Here is a 17,030-nt window from a genome sequence, read left to right on the forward strand (position 1 = left end):
CCGTCCCACAATTTTTCTTGAGCATAACTTGAAAGTGTTTTTTTTTTTTTGTTTTTTGTTGTTTTTTTTTTTTTTTTTTTTTTGCTGCTGGGTTTTACGTCGCATCAACACTGTGTGGGTCATATGCCAACTTTCCAGCTTTACTGTTGGTGGAACAAACGGGCACGTAGGTAGATTGGCACTAGCGGTCCGTCAGTGATTGGTACACTCCAGTGCTCGTTTGGAAAGTATTTTTACCATCAAGTTCAAGCTTCAAAGGTAGATGGACTTTATTGAGAAGACCTGCACAGCGAAAAGATACCTAAGGGCCAAAATTTATTCAAAACTTTTTTGAGCTAAACATGTATTAAAAACCCTTTGTATTTAAACTTTTTAAAAGGGGGACGGGTCCAATCATTGAATTTCACAAAATATGTATTTTTGGGAAAAAAAACATTTTTCCTAAATCAGAAATTTAATTCTAAGTCCATTCCCCTTACACTATATACAAATATGTCCTTTGGGTTATTTTCAACTTTCAAAACTTTTTGAGCTGAGTGGGGTTACATGTATGACATCCCATTTGTTTTTCTTTTTTCCCTTTGTATTGTTCTTTAAACTTTTTCCATCTATGCAGAGGGCAAATACCTTTAGAAAATAACTCCCTGCCCAAATTTTCATTTTTATTTAATTAACTAAAATTCCTTAAAATTTAAAATAAAATTTAAGACCTTTATGAAATTGGTAAACATTGGGCAAATTTTAAATTTTTAAATTGTGCAAATTAAAGAATTTTTCGGTTTAAAAAAATATTTCGAAATTAAGTACAAAAGTAACTGTATAACTGGTTAAGAGCAGTCTATGTTTAACATTTATGTAATGTTCTGCGTTATTTGTAACGTTCTGATTAGAAAGGTCGTCACTTTCTACCATTCTAGTCCATTTAGAACTATATGACTAGTATGTGAACAACACAACATGCATTAATAACGAAATTAAACTTGAAACTTCTTTTAAATTCATTAGTTATGATATTGCTATGATAATTTTGGCATAAAAACATGGGTTAATAAAGAAAGATGCACAGTTATGTCGTCTGCAAGAAGTCAAACAAAAGAGTGATTTACAAAGTCAGGAAGATCATTTATATCGATAAGAGACAAGATAGATCCTAAGACTGAGCCCTGGGGACGCCTAAGGAGACTGTGATTAACATATAGAACCATTAACTAGCAATTGGAAATGCGCTCATAAGGAAAAGAAAAATCCAACCTGCCTTTTTCAACGGGTTTAATCTATAAATAAAAAAAATACCAAAAATGTACAGAAAAATTTCATCTTATACTGAAATTTTAATATTTTCATTTAAAATTTAAAGAAATCTACATTAAACATCAAAAACTACGTTAAAATAATTAACACAATTAAAAGACATTTAATTAGGTCAGTGTCTTAATTTCAAAGATAATATTTAAATATTCAAGCATTTGTATTCAAATATTTTCAATTTTAGTTGGTATACATGTAAATTTCTTATATAAATAATTTATCATTTTTAGATAAATTTTATCAGTTAAAATTTACCCCCCTACGGGCCTCCGGTCTGCCAGATAATTTATAGTGTTCAAAATCAGTGAGAGTTCTCCCCCTTTTTCACGTGTCATTTTTGCAAAATAAGCCGGTTAGATCTGATGCTCCGTGTGCTTATTGGAAATAATCATGGTAATAGAATTAAAACGGGTGTTTATTAGTGACGAAATTGACCCAAGATGTGTGGAGGTCCTAAAGGAAAATGGAATTGAGGTTGTCAAAGATACAAAACTACGCACAGACAAGGAGAAGTTTCTTGCTGAAATTTCGGTACTTTTTTCTATATTTTATATCTGTGTTTTCTTTCAATTCCTTCGCTTCATTTAATATCATATATGCGTAAAAAGTATATTTAGCTCCCCAATTCTGACCATTTAACACCACTGTCTTGTATTAAATTTTTTCTTGCTGATGGGTGTGTATGATTAACTGTGAAATAGAATCACTGTATCGCTTACTGGAAATCCCTGTGGATCCACTGTTTACTGGAATCACTATATCATTTACTGGGATCACTGTCTCATTTACTGGAATCACTGGATACTGGGATCACTATATCATTTACTGGGATCACTGTATTATTTACTGGATTCACTTGATACTGAATTTATTGTATCATTTACTTGAAACTCTGTATCATTAACTGGATTCACTGTATCATTTACTGGGATCACTGTAGTATTTACTGGATTTACTTGATACTGGATTCATTGTATCATTTACTGGATTCACTGTATCATATACTGGATTCACTGTTTCATTTATTGGATTCACTGTATCATTTACTGGATTCACCTTATCATTTACTGGATTCACTGTATCATTTACTGGGATCACTGTATCATTTACTGGATTCACTGTATCATTTATTGGATTCACTATCATTTATTGGATTCACTGTATCATTTACTGGATTCACTGTATCATTTACTGGGATCTCTGCACCATTTACTGGATTCACTGGATACTGGGATCACTATCATTTACTGATATCACTGTATCATTTATTGGATTCACTGGATACTGGATTCACTGTATCATTTACTGGATTCACTGTATCATTTACTGGATTCACTGTATCATTTACTGGGATCTCTGCACCATTTACTGGATTCACTGGATACTGGGATCACTATCATTTACTGATATCACTGTATCATTTATTGGATTCACTGGATACTGAAATCACTGTTTCGCATCTCATCCAACAGTTATCCTCCTAAGTTAACATTCAAATAGTCAGGATTTGGATTTTAAATATAAATACAGTCAACATGGTTTAACGCATAACTAAATAAATGCTGATGTATGTCCCATGTACTGAATAATTAATGCAGATTACACAAAACTCTACATGCTGCGTCTGCTTTAACTAGATTGCATAAAAGTTGATATAAAGCATAAAACATAAACTCTACATCTACATCTACACCATACTGCTTGTAATTGTTTACGGTTACAGTAAGCAGGTATACATTGAATTGAATTGAGAGACAGCTTTGAGATACAAGGGAATCCAGGTACCATTCCCTAACTCTTATTGAATAGGCCCATTGGTTATTTTACATGCCCAGTGTATAGCACTGATACTTGCGAGGATTACCTGGATTTTTTACCAGTACACCTCTAGGTAGGTGAGAGACACTGAAAATATCTCTGATAAATCCCAAGGGTGTTGCCCTGGATCGAACCCAGGACCTCAGGAGTGATAGCCAGTGGTCTAACTAACTTAGCTATCGCTAACTTGAGTTGTTTACAAAATCTTGTACGTGTATCTCTAGGCCATTGAGGATTTGTTTAGTACAATGTGATTGCTTTATTCTAACTCTTGATATTTCTATACCATTCCAAATATCTAGGTGTTGTCCCCGTTTTGAGCTGGGCTATTTGAAGAATACAGGGTCATACCTACTCACTCTGGCCTTTAAGGTTTTGGTTAAGGTTTTGCATGTGTAACTTCATGTTTATATCATTTACAACTAGTATGTTAGTATTCACTTGAAATTTCACACATCATGTAAGGGTCATACTTGTAGGTCACTATGAGCCAGAACTATAACATGAACTTTTATTGAACTATTCCACTTTATGTACTTAAGAAATGTCCATAGGGCTCTGAGTTTTATACTTAGTAGAAAGACAATTTAGAATTTGTTTTACACTAGAAACATGTGTTAAAATTTATTTTACACAAAAAATATAGAATTTTAAAGATCTATCATAAAAAACAACAAAGTCAGCTTATTTTGAAGGTAATCAATTAAGCTCAAATTGTCAGTGAATTAAAGGCAAGGTTTGTGGGTCAAGCACTTTAAGTGAGTAAAGTGCACATAAGGTAGCTCTTAAGTAATGTAAGACTTTTTTGCACGTAAATATTTAATTAATACGAATGACCAAAATTTAAAAGATAATTAATCATAACTAGTGATAAAGTTAATTTTTTGTTATTTTCCATAATTGTTTTCCATGCAATTTACTTGTGAAAAGGAAAATTTTTAATTTATTTTGAATATGCATTTTTAAATTAATTTATACCAGTAGATCTACTGGGAAAATTTCCATTTAAAATGTATAACTTTTAACATTTTTTACAGAGTTGATATCATAATTTTTTCCCTGTACAAAATTAATAGGCACATAGTTTATTACATGTACATGCATATGGGAGAAGATTGTATTGGTTTTTTTTAACCTATACCATAATTATGTTTTTAGCCTAGTTTCTACATACATCTTTTACAGGCCTTTACCTAGATCCTAGTTTATTTTATGATGCTATGCTATATATGATTTTACCTGGGTCACAATATATAACTTTAAAGTACATATAAACTCATTAGCTTATTTTCATACAACCCTCTGCAAGTCAACATGTGTTGTACTACGCAATACAATTTGACATGTTCAGGTCACTTTAAACTTTGATTCATTGTGTGTTTTTGTTAACTCAGCTAAATATATCAGCCATGCGAATTTGATGGAAATTTACTCTTCTATATTAAGATCACCAGGTCATCTATAAATAGACTAAATTTTGTTGAGGCCCATACTGAGTGCCTAATGTTTATGATGATGTTCCCAAATATAAAAAAAAATTATTTTCTTACTTGAAGATAAGACAAGTATGAATTAATGATTAAATGACTCATAGATTGTAGGTTAAGATACAATGTACTATTACAATATTGATAGCAAACTTAAATTTATGTTTAAGAAACAGTGTAGCATGTATAAGATTAGATTGTTACATAAACTTATGCATTATCACGACTATGAGTGAAAGCCATGGCATACTTTTAGATAAAGTGTTTGCATAACAGTTAGCATTAGTTAGCATATACTTTTGTTTCCTTTACCAAGATGAGATAGGTAAAAAACAAATGTTAAGGTGAAAATATATGAATATTTGAGCAATTTATACTACTTTAATAAAAAAATTTTAAAGGCACATTGTGCCTCAGATGAAACAAAATAAGTTTTTCCTTAGACATGAGTATTTTGATGTTTATAAAGAATGTTTTAAAGCATGTTTCATGCTTATCACCTGAGAAATAAGGGCTGAATATAAAACTTTTTATCATAAAGGTAACAAAATGTAAACAAGCTAGGTAGTATTTTGACTTTCATATAAAAAACTAAACAATATAACTTTATTAATTGCTAAATCAAAGCAAGAGAATCAAAAGATGGTTCAGGTAATTAGCCAATTACATTAACTTGTAACCTTTGAGAAACTTTAACAGGACACCAAAAATTTAAAGATATCGAGAAACAAAAACAAAACAAAAAATTTTTTTTAGGCATAATGGGCCTTTAAATGTCCATATATGCTGTAGCAGTTGTGTCCCTTTAATATGTGCTGAGATAAAGTCATGTTAAAGATAGTGATGATTGATAAATGTTGATATTTGAAAGGTTTCTGCTGACAGAAATTTTCCAATGTGAGAAATAACACCAGATCATTCTAACATTGAACTTTAAATAGACATCAACGAAGATACTTTTGAAAGCTTTCAAGGATAACATTTTCAAGGACATAAATTTTAAATCAGGCATGTGTGTCCCAAAACAGTGATATGCAAATTTAATTGACTGATAGACAAAAAGCTGTTACTATAGATAGCTTATGCAATGTACCATTTCACATTAAATTGAATTGAAATTGAAAATTTTATCAAATGTGTGGGTAAATTCCATTCTCAGTTGTTGGAATTTGATTTCAGGTTTTGATATCTGGTAATGAAATGTTACCATTAATCATTTTCTGGTTGTCAGCCATGATGATGTGATCCCCTCATCTGATTTTCTTGTTGTCAGACATGATAACATGCTACCCTTCATATCTGGTTGTCAGCCATGATTATATGCTCAGCTCTCCCTTATCTCTACATGTCAGCCATGATTATATGCTCAGCTGTCCCTCGTCCCTACTTTTCAGCCATGATAATCTGCCACCCCTCATCTCTGGTTGTCAGCCATAATGATATGCTACCCCTTGTCTCTCGTTGTCAGCCATGATGATATGCTACCCCTTATCTCTATGTGTCAGCCATGATTATATGCTACTACCCCTCTTTGGTTGTCAGCCATGATGATGATTGTGCTACCCTTCATCTCAGGTCATCAGCCATGATTGCATGCTACCCCCAATCTCTTTTTGTCAGCCATGATGATATGCCACCCCTCATCTCTACTTGTCAGCCATAATAATTTGCTATCCCTCTTCTCAGGTTATCAACCATGATGATATGCCACCCCTTATGTATTATTGTACTTGTACATGTTAACTCCTGTGAGAGTTAAATGAGCAAGTTTGATGGTATTAATGAAAGTCACATATTTTATTATTTTTTTTTTTTTTTTTTAGAAATATGATGGGTTGATTGTTCGCTCAGCAACTAAAGTAACTGCAGATGTTATAAATGCTGCCACTAACTTGAAGATCATAGGCCGAGCTGGTACAGGGGTAGACAACATTGACTGTGATGCCGCAACTAAACGAGGGATAATTGTTATGAAGTATGTTTAGGTTAAGGTGTTATAACGCACCTTAATCAAGTGAGAAAAGCTTTTAGAATTTTCTTATACTGGTATGTAAAACTATTGCACGGTTACGGATAACGTTCTAAACCTTTAGTTTATACAAATTTATTTTAGTTTGATTGTGTTGGAAGCTTTATGCTTATTGATAACACTCATGAATCCGTTCCTCAAACCAACCAGTACTAAGCAATGAATGTAAAGCTGCTTGCTCAAGGAAACAACGGCTTGTCCCTGACAGGGTCTGAACCCATGCGATCAGCAATCCTTAGATTAGTAGTCTGACATGTTAACAACTAGGCTACGCCCCCACTAATTTTTGTTAACCTTTAGTGAGATTATATTTAGCTCACCTGAGCTAGCTGAGGGTGAGCTTTTTGGATCGTTAATGTCCATCATCAGTTGTCTGTCGTCCTTCCACATTTTTTCGTTAACACTCTAGTGGTCACATTTATGACTTAATTGTCAGCAAACTTGGTCAGGTGAGCGATCTAGGGCCATCTTGGCCCTCTTGTTTAAAGTTTATATGAAGTTTGAGATGGAAAAAAAAGAAAAACTGTGCATGGGTTAGGTTAGTAGCTATAATTGGCTTGAATCAATTTATTTTAGATAATGTTCAATGGGATAAAGTAACTATATAGATTTGTATATGTATATTTCAGTACACCAGGGGGGAACACTCTAAGTGCTGCTGAACATACATGTGCCTTGATGTGCTGTTTGTCAAGGTAAGGGAGACAACTCATAGTAAAATAAAGAAAGTAAAGTTTATAACATTTCCGTTAGTAATATATTTGATAGCATAGGACTAGTATAAAAAATAATTTTTGTGCCCCCACGTTAGTGGCGGGCATTTAGATTTACCCTTGTCCGTCCGTCCGTCCGTTCACTTTTGTGTCGCACGTTACTCAAAAAGTATTTGACCTAGAGTCATGAAACTTTACAGGAATGTTGATCAGCATGTGTAGTTGTGCACCTGGGTATTTTCGTCTGGATATTTTTAGTATTTTCAGAGTTATTGCCCTTGACTTAGTAAAATTTTGCAATTTTCAACATGTGTCACACGTAACTCAAAAAGTATTTGACCTAGAGTCATGTAACTTTACAGGAATATTGATCAGCATGTGCAGTTGTGCACCAGGTATTTTTGTCGGGATTTATTTAGTATTTTTAGAGTTATTGCCCTTCACTTAGTAAAATTTTGCAATTTTCAACTTGTGTCGCAAGTTACTCAAAAAGGATTTGAGATAGTCATTAAACCTTATGGGCAGGTTGCTCAGCATATTTAGATTTGCACCTGGGGTTTCGCTTGTGGATTTATCCAGTATTTGTAGAGTTATTTCCCTTGACTTAGTAAAAAGATTGACAGAACAGTGGCGCGGTGGGGGCACCTGTGTCCTATGGACACATTTCTAGTTTATCAAAGTTTTCAAATTGATTGGTAGACTTTTTAAAGTTCATTATTTTCAATTGGTAAAGCATATGATCAGTCAAAAGTTTTTTTTACCAGTTTTACAGAATGAAAAAAAAAACCTGTTAATCATAATTATAATAATGGCGGCTTGTTGGGGGTTTGGGGGATGAACAGTACCTTCAATGGGCAACATCTTAATGTCTTAAGGATTTTTCAAAGAAACTTCTTAAAAATCAAGAAAAATGCATTTTGGTTGTGTTTGTTGTTTTTTAACACATCTAAGTCGCACTTAAAAGAAATCGAATGCTGTACATGTTCCCCTCTGTTTATTGTAGAGATATACCAAATGCTGTAGCAACTATGCGAGCCGGAACATGGGATAGGAAGAGCTTTATGGGATCAGAATTAAGCGGGAAAACTCTTGCTATAATCGGGCTTGGTAGAATTGGCAAAGAAGTGGCTCTTAGAATGCAGTCTTTTGGAATGACGGTAATGTGTATTAATTTTGGATTACTTAAAATAAGGACACTCAAATCATATCTTTGTCTGTGTGAAAGCACTATAGAGTTAGTATAATACAACCCTACATGAAAACATTCTGAAAAATTTACTCAAATTTACCGTTAATTCTTGAAACATGGCAGTGGAAAGGGTACCTTTAGAACAGAAACAAAAAAGTAACAAGATGTTTTTGTTTCAATATGAAAAGTATAATGTAACATAAAAGTAATAGGTTTGCAACTTTTCATAGACAATTTGAAAATATCTGTAATAGACGGTTTCTAATATTGCAGGTCAAAGGCCGTCCGTGAATTTGGTTGAAAATTTAATCATAACCTGAAATTAAAAATTTTTCTATTTTTATTTTATCAGACAATAGGTTATGACCCTATTATACCAGGGTCAGTGAGTGCACAGTTTGATACAGAATGGATGGAACTGGAAAAGATCTGGCCCCTGGCTGATTATATCACTGTCCATACCCCCCTCATACCACAAACAAGGAGTAAGTTCCTTTCATTTTTGTTTTAAAATTTAGTCAATGAAAAATAAAATAATTTGGCTTCAGAGTAAGTTAGCTGTTCAGTTTTAGCATGAGATATTGACAGTAAACACCGCCAAATTTATATTGTTATATTCGAAAATTGTTATATCCGAGCGGCAACAAGTTAGAATACATGCAAGGGTATTTCAGCAACAGCATTGTTATGAGTGGTATTATAATCAATATCAAAATACTAAAAGTCATTGTAATTACCTTAGAAAACTCTCAATGCAAGGCATGTTTGATCAAATGGATTGATGACTTGAAACAGATATCTTTGTCTTAAAGTTGTATATTTGTCTTTAAGTTATATAAAAGGAGCCAACATACAAATTTTACAGACCGTAAAATATATCTATGTTTTGCATGGCAATAGTTTTTCAAAAGGAGCTGATATATTTAAAGTTTTTGAGACTGTGAAACATTAATTCAGTTTGTCATATTTGGTTCTTCAATCTTGTCTTCAATTCTGTTATTAAATATGCTAGAAACAGTGATCCCAAAGGACCAGAAAAAAAAGAAAACATTACTTATGTAATCAAATAATTGAGTCTGTAATTCACATGTCGTTACAGATTTGATAAACGAGGCTGTGTTTGCCAAGTGTAAGAAAGGAGTGAAGGTTGTGAACTGTGCTCGAGGTGGTATCATAGATGAAGCTGCCCTATTGAAGGCATTGGATGCCGGCCAGTGTGGCGGTGCAGGGTTAGATGTCTATGTTAATGTATGTATGATAACTGTTTGTTCATTATTAATGTAAAGGCATCCATTGATATTAGTTATGTAAAAGTGTCCATGGCCGCGTGGTTTAGGTCACTTATTTATAACCACTAGCCCTTTGCTGAGACCCAAATGGAAGATCTGGAAATAGAATTTGTAAGCCTTGTTAAAGGAAGGCATTACTTACTTACATTACTGCTGCGGGTTCGAATCCCGCCTATTGTGAGAAAGCTATTCAGCCAGGGCTACAGATAACATTTTGTGTATATTGGGTAATTACCCCTTATTTTGTGATCTATTGGGTTTTTTCTATTTTCTTTGAGTTATTTCTGTATTTTTTACCCTACCCCCTCCAACCAATTTGGGTTATAAAGTACAAGTTCATGCGTTTTACCCAAAATTTTTGACCTTCATTGTAGACATTTGTAGGTTTTGAACGGTAATAAAAAAGCTACTTACTACTTTGCTTTATGGTTTATTGGCCTAGGAGATTTCCAAGTTGCCCTATATATTATTTAAAGGTTAAAACAGTCTGAAACAGTATGATCTGCCTGATGTACGCGTTAAGTAATAATTTTCGTCATTACGCACCAGTTCAAATGTAGTTTGTATAAATAATAATTCATTTACTTTTTCTTACCCTTAGTTATTATTTCTATTGGGTTTTTAGACATTTTAATTGGGTAATAACGCAAATACGCATGTTATCTGCAGCCCTGATTCAGCTAGGTTACTGAATGTCATTGGTTCTACTTGGGTGCCTGTTTGTGCCTGAAATAATGCACAGAGGAGCACATGAGGTCGTATTCCACAATTAACGTTGGAAAGTTGTCATATGACTTATACAATGTTGGTGCGACATAAAATCCAACACTCCTCTACCCTCCCACCCCAACCTAAAATTTTTATGCCCCCACAGAGTGGGAGCATATAGCGTTGCACTTGTTCGTCCGTCCGTCCGTACGTCCCGAAATCTTGTGAACGCAACTCCTCTTAAACCGGATGGCAGATTTTGCTTAAACTTCCAGGGATGAACAACCTTAATGTGTAGATGGTAGTAAAGGAAGGAATTTTTGCTGCGACCAAATTTAACAGAATTATGGCCCTTTGTTGATTTTTACACTATATACTATGTAGAAATTTTGTGAACGCAATTCCTCTTAAACCGGATGGCAGATTTTGCTTAAACTTCCAGGGATGAACAACCTTAATGTGTAGATGGTAGTAAAGGAAGGAATTTTTTCTGCGACCAAATTTAACAGAATTATGGCCCTTTGTTGATTTTTAGTTTTCAACTTGTGGCACATGTAGTCCAAAATATTTGACCTAGAGTCATAAGATTGACAGAACAGTGGCATGTGGGGGAATCCGTGTCCTATGGACACATTTCTAGTTTTTTTCTCAGATCATAAGACTAGTGTTGTCCTTAAAGATATTATTTGCTTTCATTGTCAGGTAATAGCTCTAGTACGGCTATTTGCATCAAAATGTAAACAAAAGAGCTAGAATGTTAATTGATTTATGGAGGTATTCTGTATGGAGTATTCTATTTCAAGGTGATCATTAATAAAGATTTGGCAGCATCTGTACTAATCTAATGATGATGATAGGATTTACCTTACTGACTTACTGTTGAGCAGCTGTTGCACATATTTATGACACAAGATTAATGCATGTGATTATTGTTTTTACATCCCTTGTATAACTTTATCTTATTGTGCCATTTAGTGAATATAGAGTTACTGCCCTTGAATTAGTTAACAGTTAAGCAAATGGTATCAGATTTTGTTTAAAAACATTTTTATCTGAACCAGTCCAGAGTATGCCTCCTTGAAATAATCAGGACTAGTGTCATGTTGGAAGACATGCCTATGACCCAAATAGAGCTCAAACCCACGATCCCGAGCTTGAGAAGTATACATCATAATGTTTATGTACTTAAAATGTATAAAATTATTTCTAATGAAATATTTACCGGCAGTAGCGGTATAGTTCTATACACTTGAAATAATTATATACTCTTACATTACAGGAGCCCCCAGATGATTATACCCTAGCTAAGCACCCTAAAGTGATCCCCACCCCTCATCTAGGAGCTAGCACCGTTGAAGCTCAGAAACGTGTTGCCGTGGAGATAGCTGAACAATTTGTTGATGTGATGCATGGTAGAAGTCTGTTTGGTGCAGTAAGTATACAGTTCATATAAAAAGTTTTGCCTCATAACTATTGTTAAATATCCCTCACCCCCCTTGTTGCTGAGGGGTTACCTTAAAGGGTTTCTAGCTTACGGAACGTCGGTGGTTCTACACAGGTGCCCGTTCGTGCCTAAAATAATGCACGAAAGGGCACCTGAGGTCTTCCTCCACCAGGGAAGCTGGAACGTCGGGATATGACCTATACTGTGTCGATGTGATGTAAAACCCAAACAAACAAACAAAACCTTAAAGGGTTTGAGGCGTCAGAATTGCAGCCATCATTTATCACTGTAGGATTGTAAGAGGCGACTAAATGGGTTCGAATTACTGGAGTCTATGCATCTCTTAGCTCAAACAGGTGAGGTGGTTTTGGCCCCTGGTGTTGCTTTAAGTTTGTAAGACACGAGGTTAGCCAAAAGTCATCTATCCACTGCAAATAATAATTTTGTTTAAGGAAGAAAATCAGTACATTTTTTCATATAGTATTTGAACAGTCAGAAATTTGAAAACTGTTTCACTTTATGGGAAAACAAAACACTAATTTTTCCACAAGAAACATTTTAGGTATGGATGATTCGCTAAAAAAGCAGACACCAAACTGTAAGTTATGAAAGAAAAACACTACCTTGATTGGTTTTCTGCCCAACATTGACCACAAATAGTCACACAAATGGTATAAGCACCAGAGTCTTGTCAGAAGTGCACGCCGGCTTGGCTCTTTCCCGATAACATAGAACTGTTATAATTTTATTTGCAATACTGCTGGTGTAACTAGCTTTAAATGTCTTACCTGTTTGTAGATAAATGCTCATGCTATGCATAATGCATTAAGTGCCGATACTCAGCCATGGGTAGATCTAGGGAGAAGTCTGGGCAGTATATTAGCAAGGTTAGGTGTGGATCCCAAGAAAGGAGTCAGTATTACTTCATGTGGTAAGATGATTTCAGTTATTTAAAAGTCTCCCCGCAAGAATATGCATGTTTTTTTCTGTTTTTAGTGGATTTTGATGTGTAGATTACAAAAAATATAATACAAAAGTCCTGTAATATGTCCTTAGATAAAAAAAATACTTGAATTAGATAGTTGATTCTTTTTTTTTTTTTTTCGTGAACAGATAAAACTAAAACTAACTTGACTTTTTGCCATAAATATGTTCAATTTTATATTTTACTACGAAAAAGGAAAATTCTATGTGACCAATGGATATTCCTATAATAAGGATCCAAATGTATAGGTTATTCTGAATCCGTAATAAGAGAGGGGAAGTCTTTAAATAATTTTGGTAGGTTTTATACTGTATCATACACATTATTCAAAAATGATTTATATCTATTATTGGTCGATCACCATTATGATAGCATAACTTTTGAAATAAATTTCTAATTCAACTCAACTTTACAGCAAAAAAAAAGAAAGAGAATAATGTCACTTTGATCATTGATTAAGATTTGTCAGTGTCGAAAATTGCAAATATTTAGGTGACTAGTTCGGAAAGACAAATATTCTATTTATAGGTGCTGGGTTGAAGGATGCTGGGAGTTATCTCGCAGCTTCGGTTCTCTCCGGTTTATTGACTGATGAAGGGGGAGCCGGGGACGCAGCATTAAATCTAGTCAGTGCCCCGGCCGTAGCCAAACAACGGGGTATACAGGTGTGTTTATTTTACTTCAACCTCTAAAAACTGTATTGCATGGCTGTACATATATTTTAACGTGACGTCCTTTGCACTATGAAAACATAGTATAAAAGGGCCATAAATGTTAGCGTTACACTATAGGCACTTCAAAGAAAAATGACTCTTTATAAACAGTAAACCATTCTTATTTTGAAATATGTGAAAAATAGTTTATTATATTTATGTAGATACAATAGTAAATTTATTGAACTCATTGAATAAAACAATATTATGCTCACCAGAGGCTCACATTATATTTTTATTAGACTCCATCAATAAATTAAGTTCAATATCCTCGTATTAATAGACAAATCTTTAATTGAAAAATATTACAGTTCAGTACATAATGCTTTGCATTAATATATACCACTTGAAAATCTTCTCACTGTTTGTTAGATTCAAGTCAAACTTGGTTTATACCAGTCTCTGTTTGAACTCTTAACCGTCCTGATCCAGAAGCGATTAGCATTTGCCACCAGTACAGAGGCATGCCAGCCTGCTTATTTGTACAACCTGACCTGACTCTATACTGTCAGTGTTGGTTTATTCAATTTCTATGCTACCCGTAAAAATTTGGGAACATAAACATGTATTTGTCCTTTTGTAATTTCTTCCCGCAACTTTATTTTTTGACCAATATCTTCTGTAAATGGTAGGTAGATAAGAAATAGTGCTTTACCATTGAAGACGGAATATCATTCACAATTTTAGTTAATTTATACTTGATTATTTTCGTTTGTCTTATAGTTTATCAGGTCTAAAATACCAAGAAATTATTTTATATGTTGTTATTTCTAGGTTGAAAGTAAGTATGAAGTGAACAAGGAAGCTCAGTACAGTCAGATGGTCAGTGTTTGTGCTGACGGACGGACGTTGATAGGGACCACATCCGGGGGCCAGGCACTTCTCATCAGTATCAATGGGGCCCAATTCTCTACCCCAGCTGTACTCAGTGGATCAGCTATACTGTTTCAAGCAAAGAGTGATCCGAAATTGCTAGCTACTGTTGCAGGTATGTCACAGTTTAGCTAATGTACATTATAAATATAACGTATTTTAAATAATGCACAAAGTGATAGCTAAGGTCCACCAGTAAAGCTGGAAAGTGGTCATATTACGTTTACATTGTTGAGGAAAGTACTTGTAAAACTGAACCAAAAAAGTAACAATTATGTTTTTTCATGATTTTAACTTAAAATTTAAGTTAGATATGTGCTACATATATATAATATACATTTTTGTGTATAATGTTTATTTCAGTCTCATCCATACAAAACAACATAAAAACTATTCAATGACATAATTTTACAAATGAAGAGTTGTTTGTGTACGGCTATTCTATTCAGAATTATGAGAGACGGTAAAAGTAACATAATGGAAGGGAGGCAACTCTGCAAGGATTTCCAACATTAAATAACAAAGTTACCTCTCTTCTCATTCCACATTCATATGCATACATTCATATGCATATATTACAACTAAAATGTTAATCTTGTTCTAAAAGAATTTCTGGTACATCATGATAAGACTAGGCTTGAGTGTTTCAAATTGCAAGTACTCATTTTATATATAATATATATGAGCTGCATCACGACAAAACCAACATACTAGCTTTGCGACCAGCATGGATCCAGACCAGCCTGCGCATCCACACAGTCTGATCAGGATCCATGCTGTTCGCTATCAGTTTCTCTACTAGTAATAGGATTTGTAAGGGAACAGCATGGATCCTGATCAGACTGCGCGGATACCCAGGCTGGTCTGGATCCATGCTGGTTGCAAACGCATTACGTTGATTTTGTCGTGACGCTGCTCATATGTAATTTTATATATAATACATATGTAATTAAGTTCTTGTTTTATTTACAGGTAGCCTGTCAAGCAATGGTGCAGTAGTTACAGGTGTTTCTGTTACGGTTGATTCCAGTGGTTCACAATGGGGTCTTGTATACCTGCCTTCCCCTCCACCAAATGGACTTTTCAACATTTCTAAAACCGTCCAATCAGCTTTTGAGTTAGAATTTTAACCAATCAGAGGGCCAGAATTTTAACCAATCAGAGACTTGTGTCTAGGTTTAAAAATGAGATAAATGATGCATATTGCATTTTTCTTAAACAGTAGCTTAAAACCACAACTTGTGTTTTTTGTTCTAAAAAAAGCAAGCATGTATTTAGCATTTGTTCACCTTAATTTTGTTTTTTAAGGACAGTAGAATATTGAAATTAAAGCAAGACAATAGTAATTAGCTATAAAATGTTAAGAAAGTTATTGTTTTCTTCCAGTATTAAGAGTGTTAGATAAATTGTCTTTTTTCTTAACAAAAAATATAGTAATTAGCTGTAAAATGTTAAGAATGGATTTTTTCAGTAATGAAAGTGTTAATTAAATATGACTATTTTTCTAAAGAAATATGCTGTAAAAATTTCAAGAAAGGAGCTCTGGACTGAATAAGTGATAACTATTAGATTAAAGTCAAGAAATTTTAGAAATCATCACATATTTCTATTCACCAATTTTACAAATAATTTCTCAAGAAAGAAAGGCAGGGTAGAAATGTACAAATAGAATAGTAGTTTTGTTTTGTGCAGAAAATATGGGCATTTTATTATGTGTTGTGAAATATTAATCTATATTTTCAGGGAAAAGTAACATGTTAGATAAGCCAGTTTTGAAGCATTTACATTTTATGTTTGTTTGACACTTGACTCTGTGTATTACATTTTATTTTGAAAACCCAATACTTTAGCTTTTAAAATTTTGTCTTGGTCACTGTGCAAAAACGTGTTCAGAACTTTCTACGCAGTTTTTGATTTGTGTACTTTTGTTATCCTATTCCAGGGTAATGAATACAGAGAAAATAAAACCAGTCTTGAACGACACTGTCATTGGTCAATTTCAAATATACGCAACTCTATCAACCAATCATATTTGTTTTCAACTCAATAAGCAAGTAATTAACCAATCAAATTTCTGGTTTATTTCATGTCTATGCAAGTAATTAACCAATCATATTTCTGGTTTATATCAACTCTATTCAAATAATTGATGGCAAATTTCATCTTTATGCGCTTAATTTACCAATCATATTTCTGATTTATTTAATCTCTATGCAAATTACTGACCATTCATATTTCTGGTTTATTTAAATTCTATGCAATTAATCGACCAATTATTCTTCAACTTTATGCAATTCATTACCCAATCATATTGTTTTGTTCTTGACTGGTTTTCCGTCTCGAGATTTTTTTTTTTTATTTCAAAGGTAAATGTTAAAGATGTTATGTCTTCCTATTTCACAGTTTAATATACAATGTTTAAGAATAGCTTGCAAGTGATGAAATAAAGGAATAAAGAAAACAAATTCATTTTA

At 33.6% G+C, this 17,030-nt stretch overlaps 1 protein-coding gene across 1 annotated transcript; it reads left to right on the plus strand.

Moving 5' to 3' along the window:
- Window positions 1-1,619: 1,619 nt before the first annotated feature.
- LOC132724981 (D-3-phosphoglycerate dehydrogenase-like) lies at window positions 1,620-17,025 on the plus strand. The gene is made up of 11 exons (XM_060709973.1): window positions 1,620-1,839; window positions 6,437-6,588; window positions 7,272-7,337; window positions 8,359-8,512; window positions 8,897-9,029; window positions 9,644-9,792; window positions 11,821-11,973; window positions 12,784-12,916; window positions 13,499-13,635; window positions 14,458-14,671; window positions 15,529-17,025. The coding sequence occupies exons 1-11, from the start codon at window positions 1,699-1,701 to the stop codon at window positions 15,684-15,686; spliced, it is 1,590 nt and encodes a 529-aa protein (XP_060565956.1). The 5' UTR covers window positions 1,620-1,698; the 3' UTR covers window positions 15,687-17,025.
- The last annotated feature ends 5 nt before the right edge of the window (window positions 17,026-17,030 follow it).

Source organism: Ruditapes philippinarum, unplaced genomic scaffold (genome assembly GCF_026571515.1).
Source record: "Ruditapes philippinarum isolate M1 unplaced genomic scaffold, ASM2657151v2 ctg732_1_1_1_1, whole genome shotgun sequence".
In the NCBI taxonomy this organism is placed as follows: Eukaryota; Metazoa; Mollusca; class Bivalvia; order Venerida; family Veneridae; genus Ruditapes; species Ruditapes philippinarum.

Coding starts and splice junctions, on each gene's coding strand:
- LOC132724981 (XM_060709973.1), top strand. CDS start 1,699: ATGGTAATAGAATTAAAACGGGTGTTTATTAGTGACGAAATTGACCCA. Junction 9,793..11,820: donor GGTTAGATGTCTATGTTAAT/GTATGTATGATA, acceptor CTTACATTACAG/GAGCCCCCAGATGATTATAC. Junction 13,636..14,457: donor CCAAACAACGGGGTATACAG/GTGTGTTTATTT, acceptor TGTTATTTCTAG/GTTGAAAGTAAGTATGAAGT.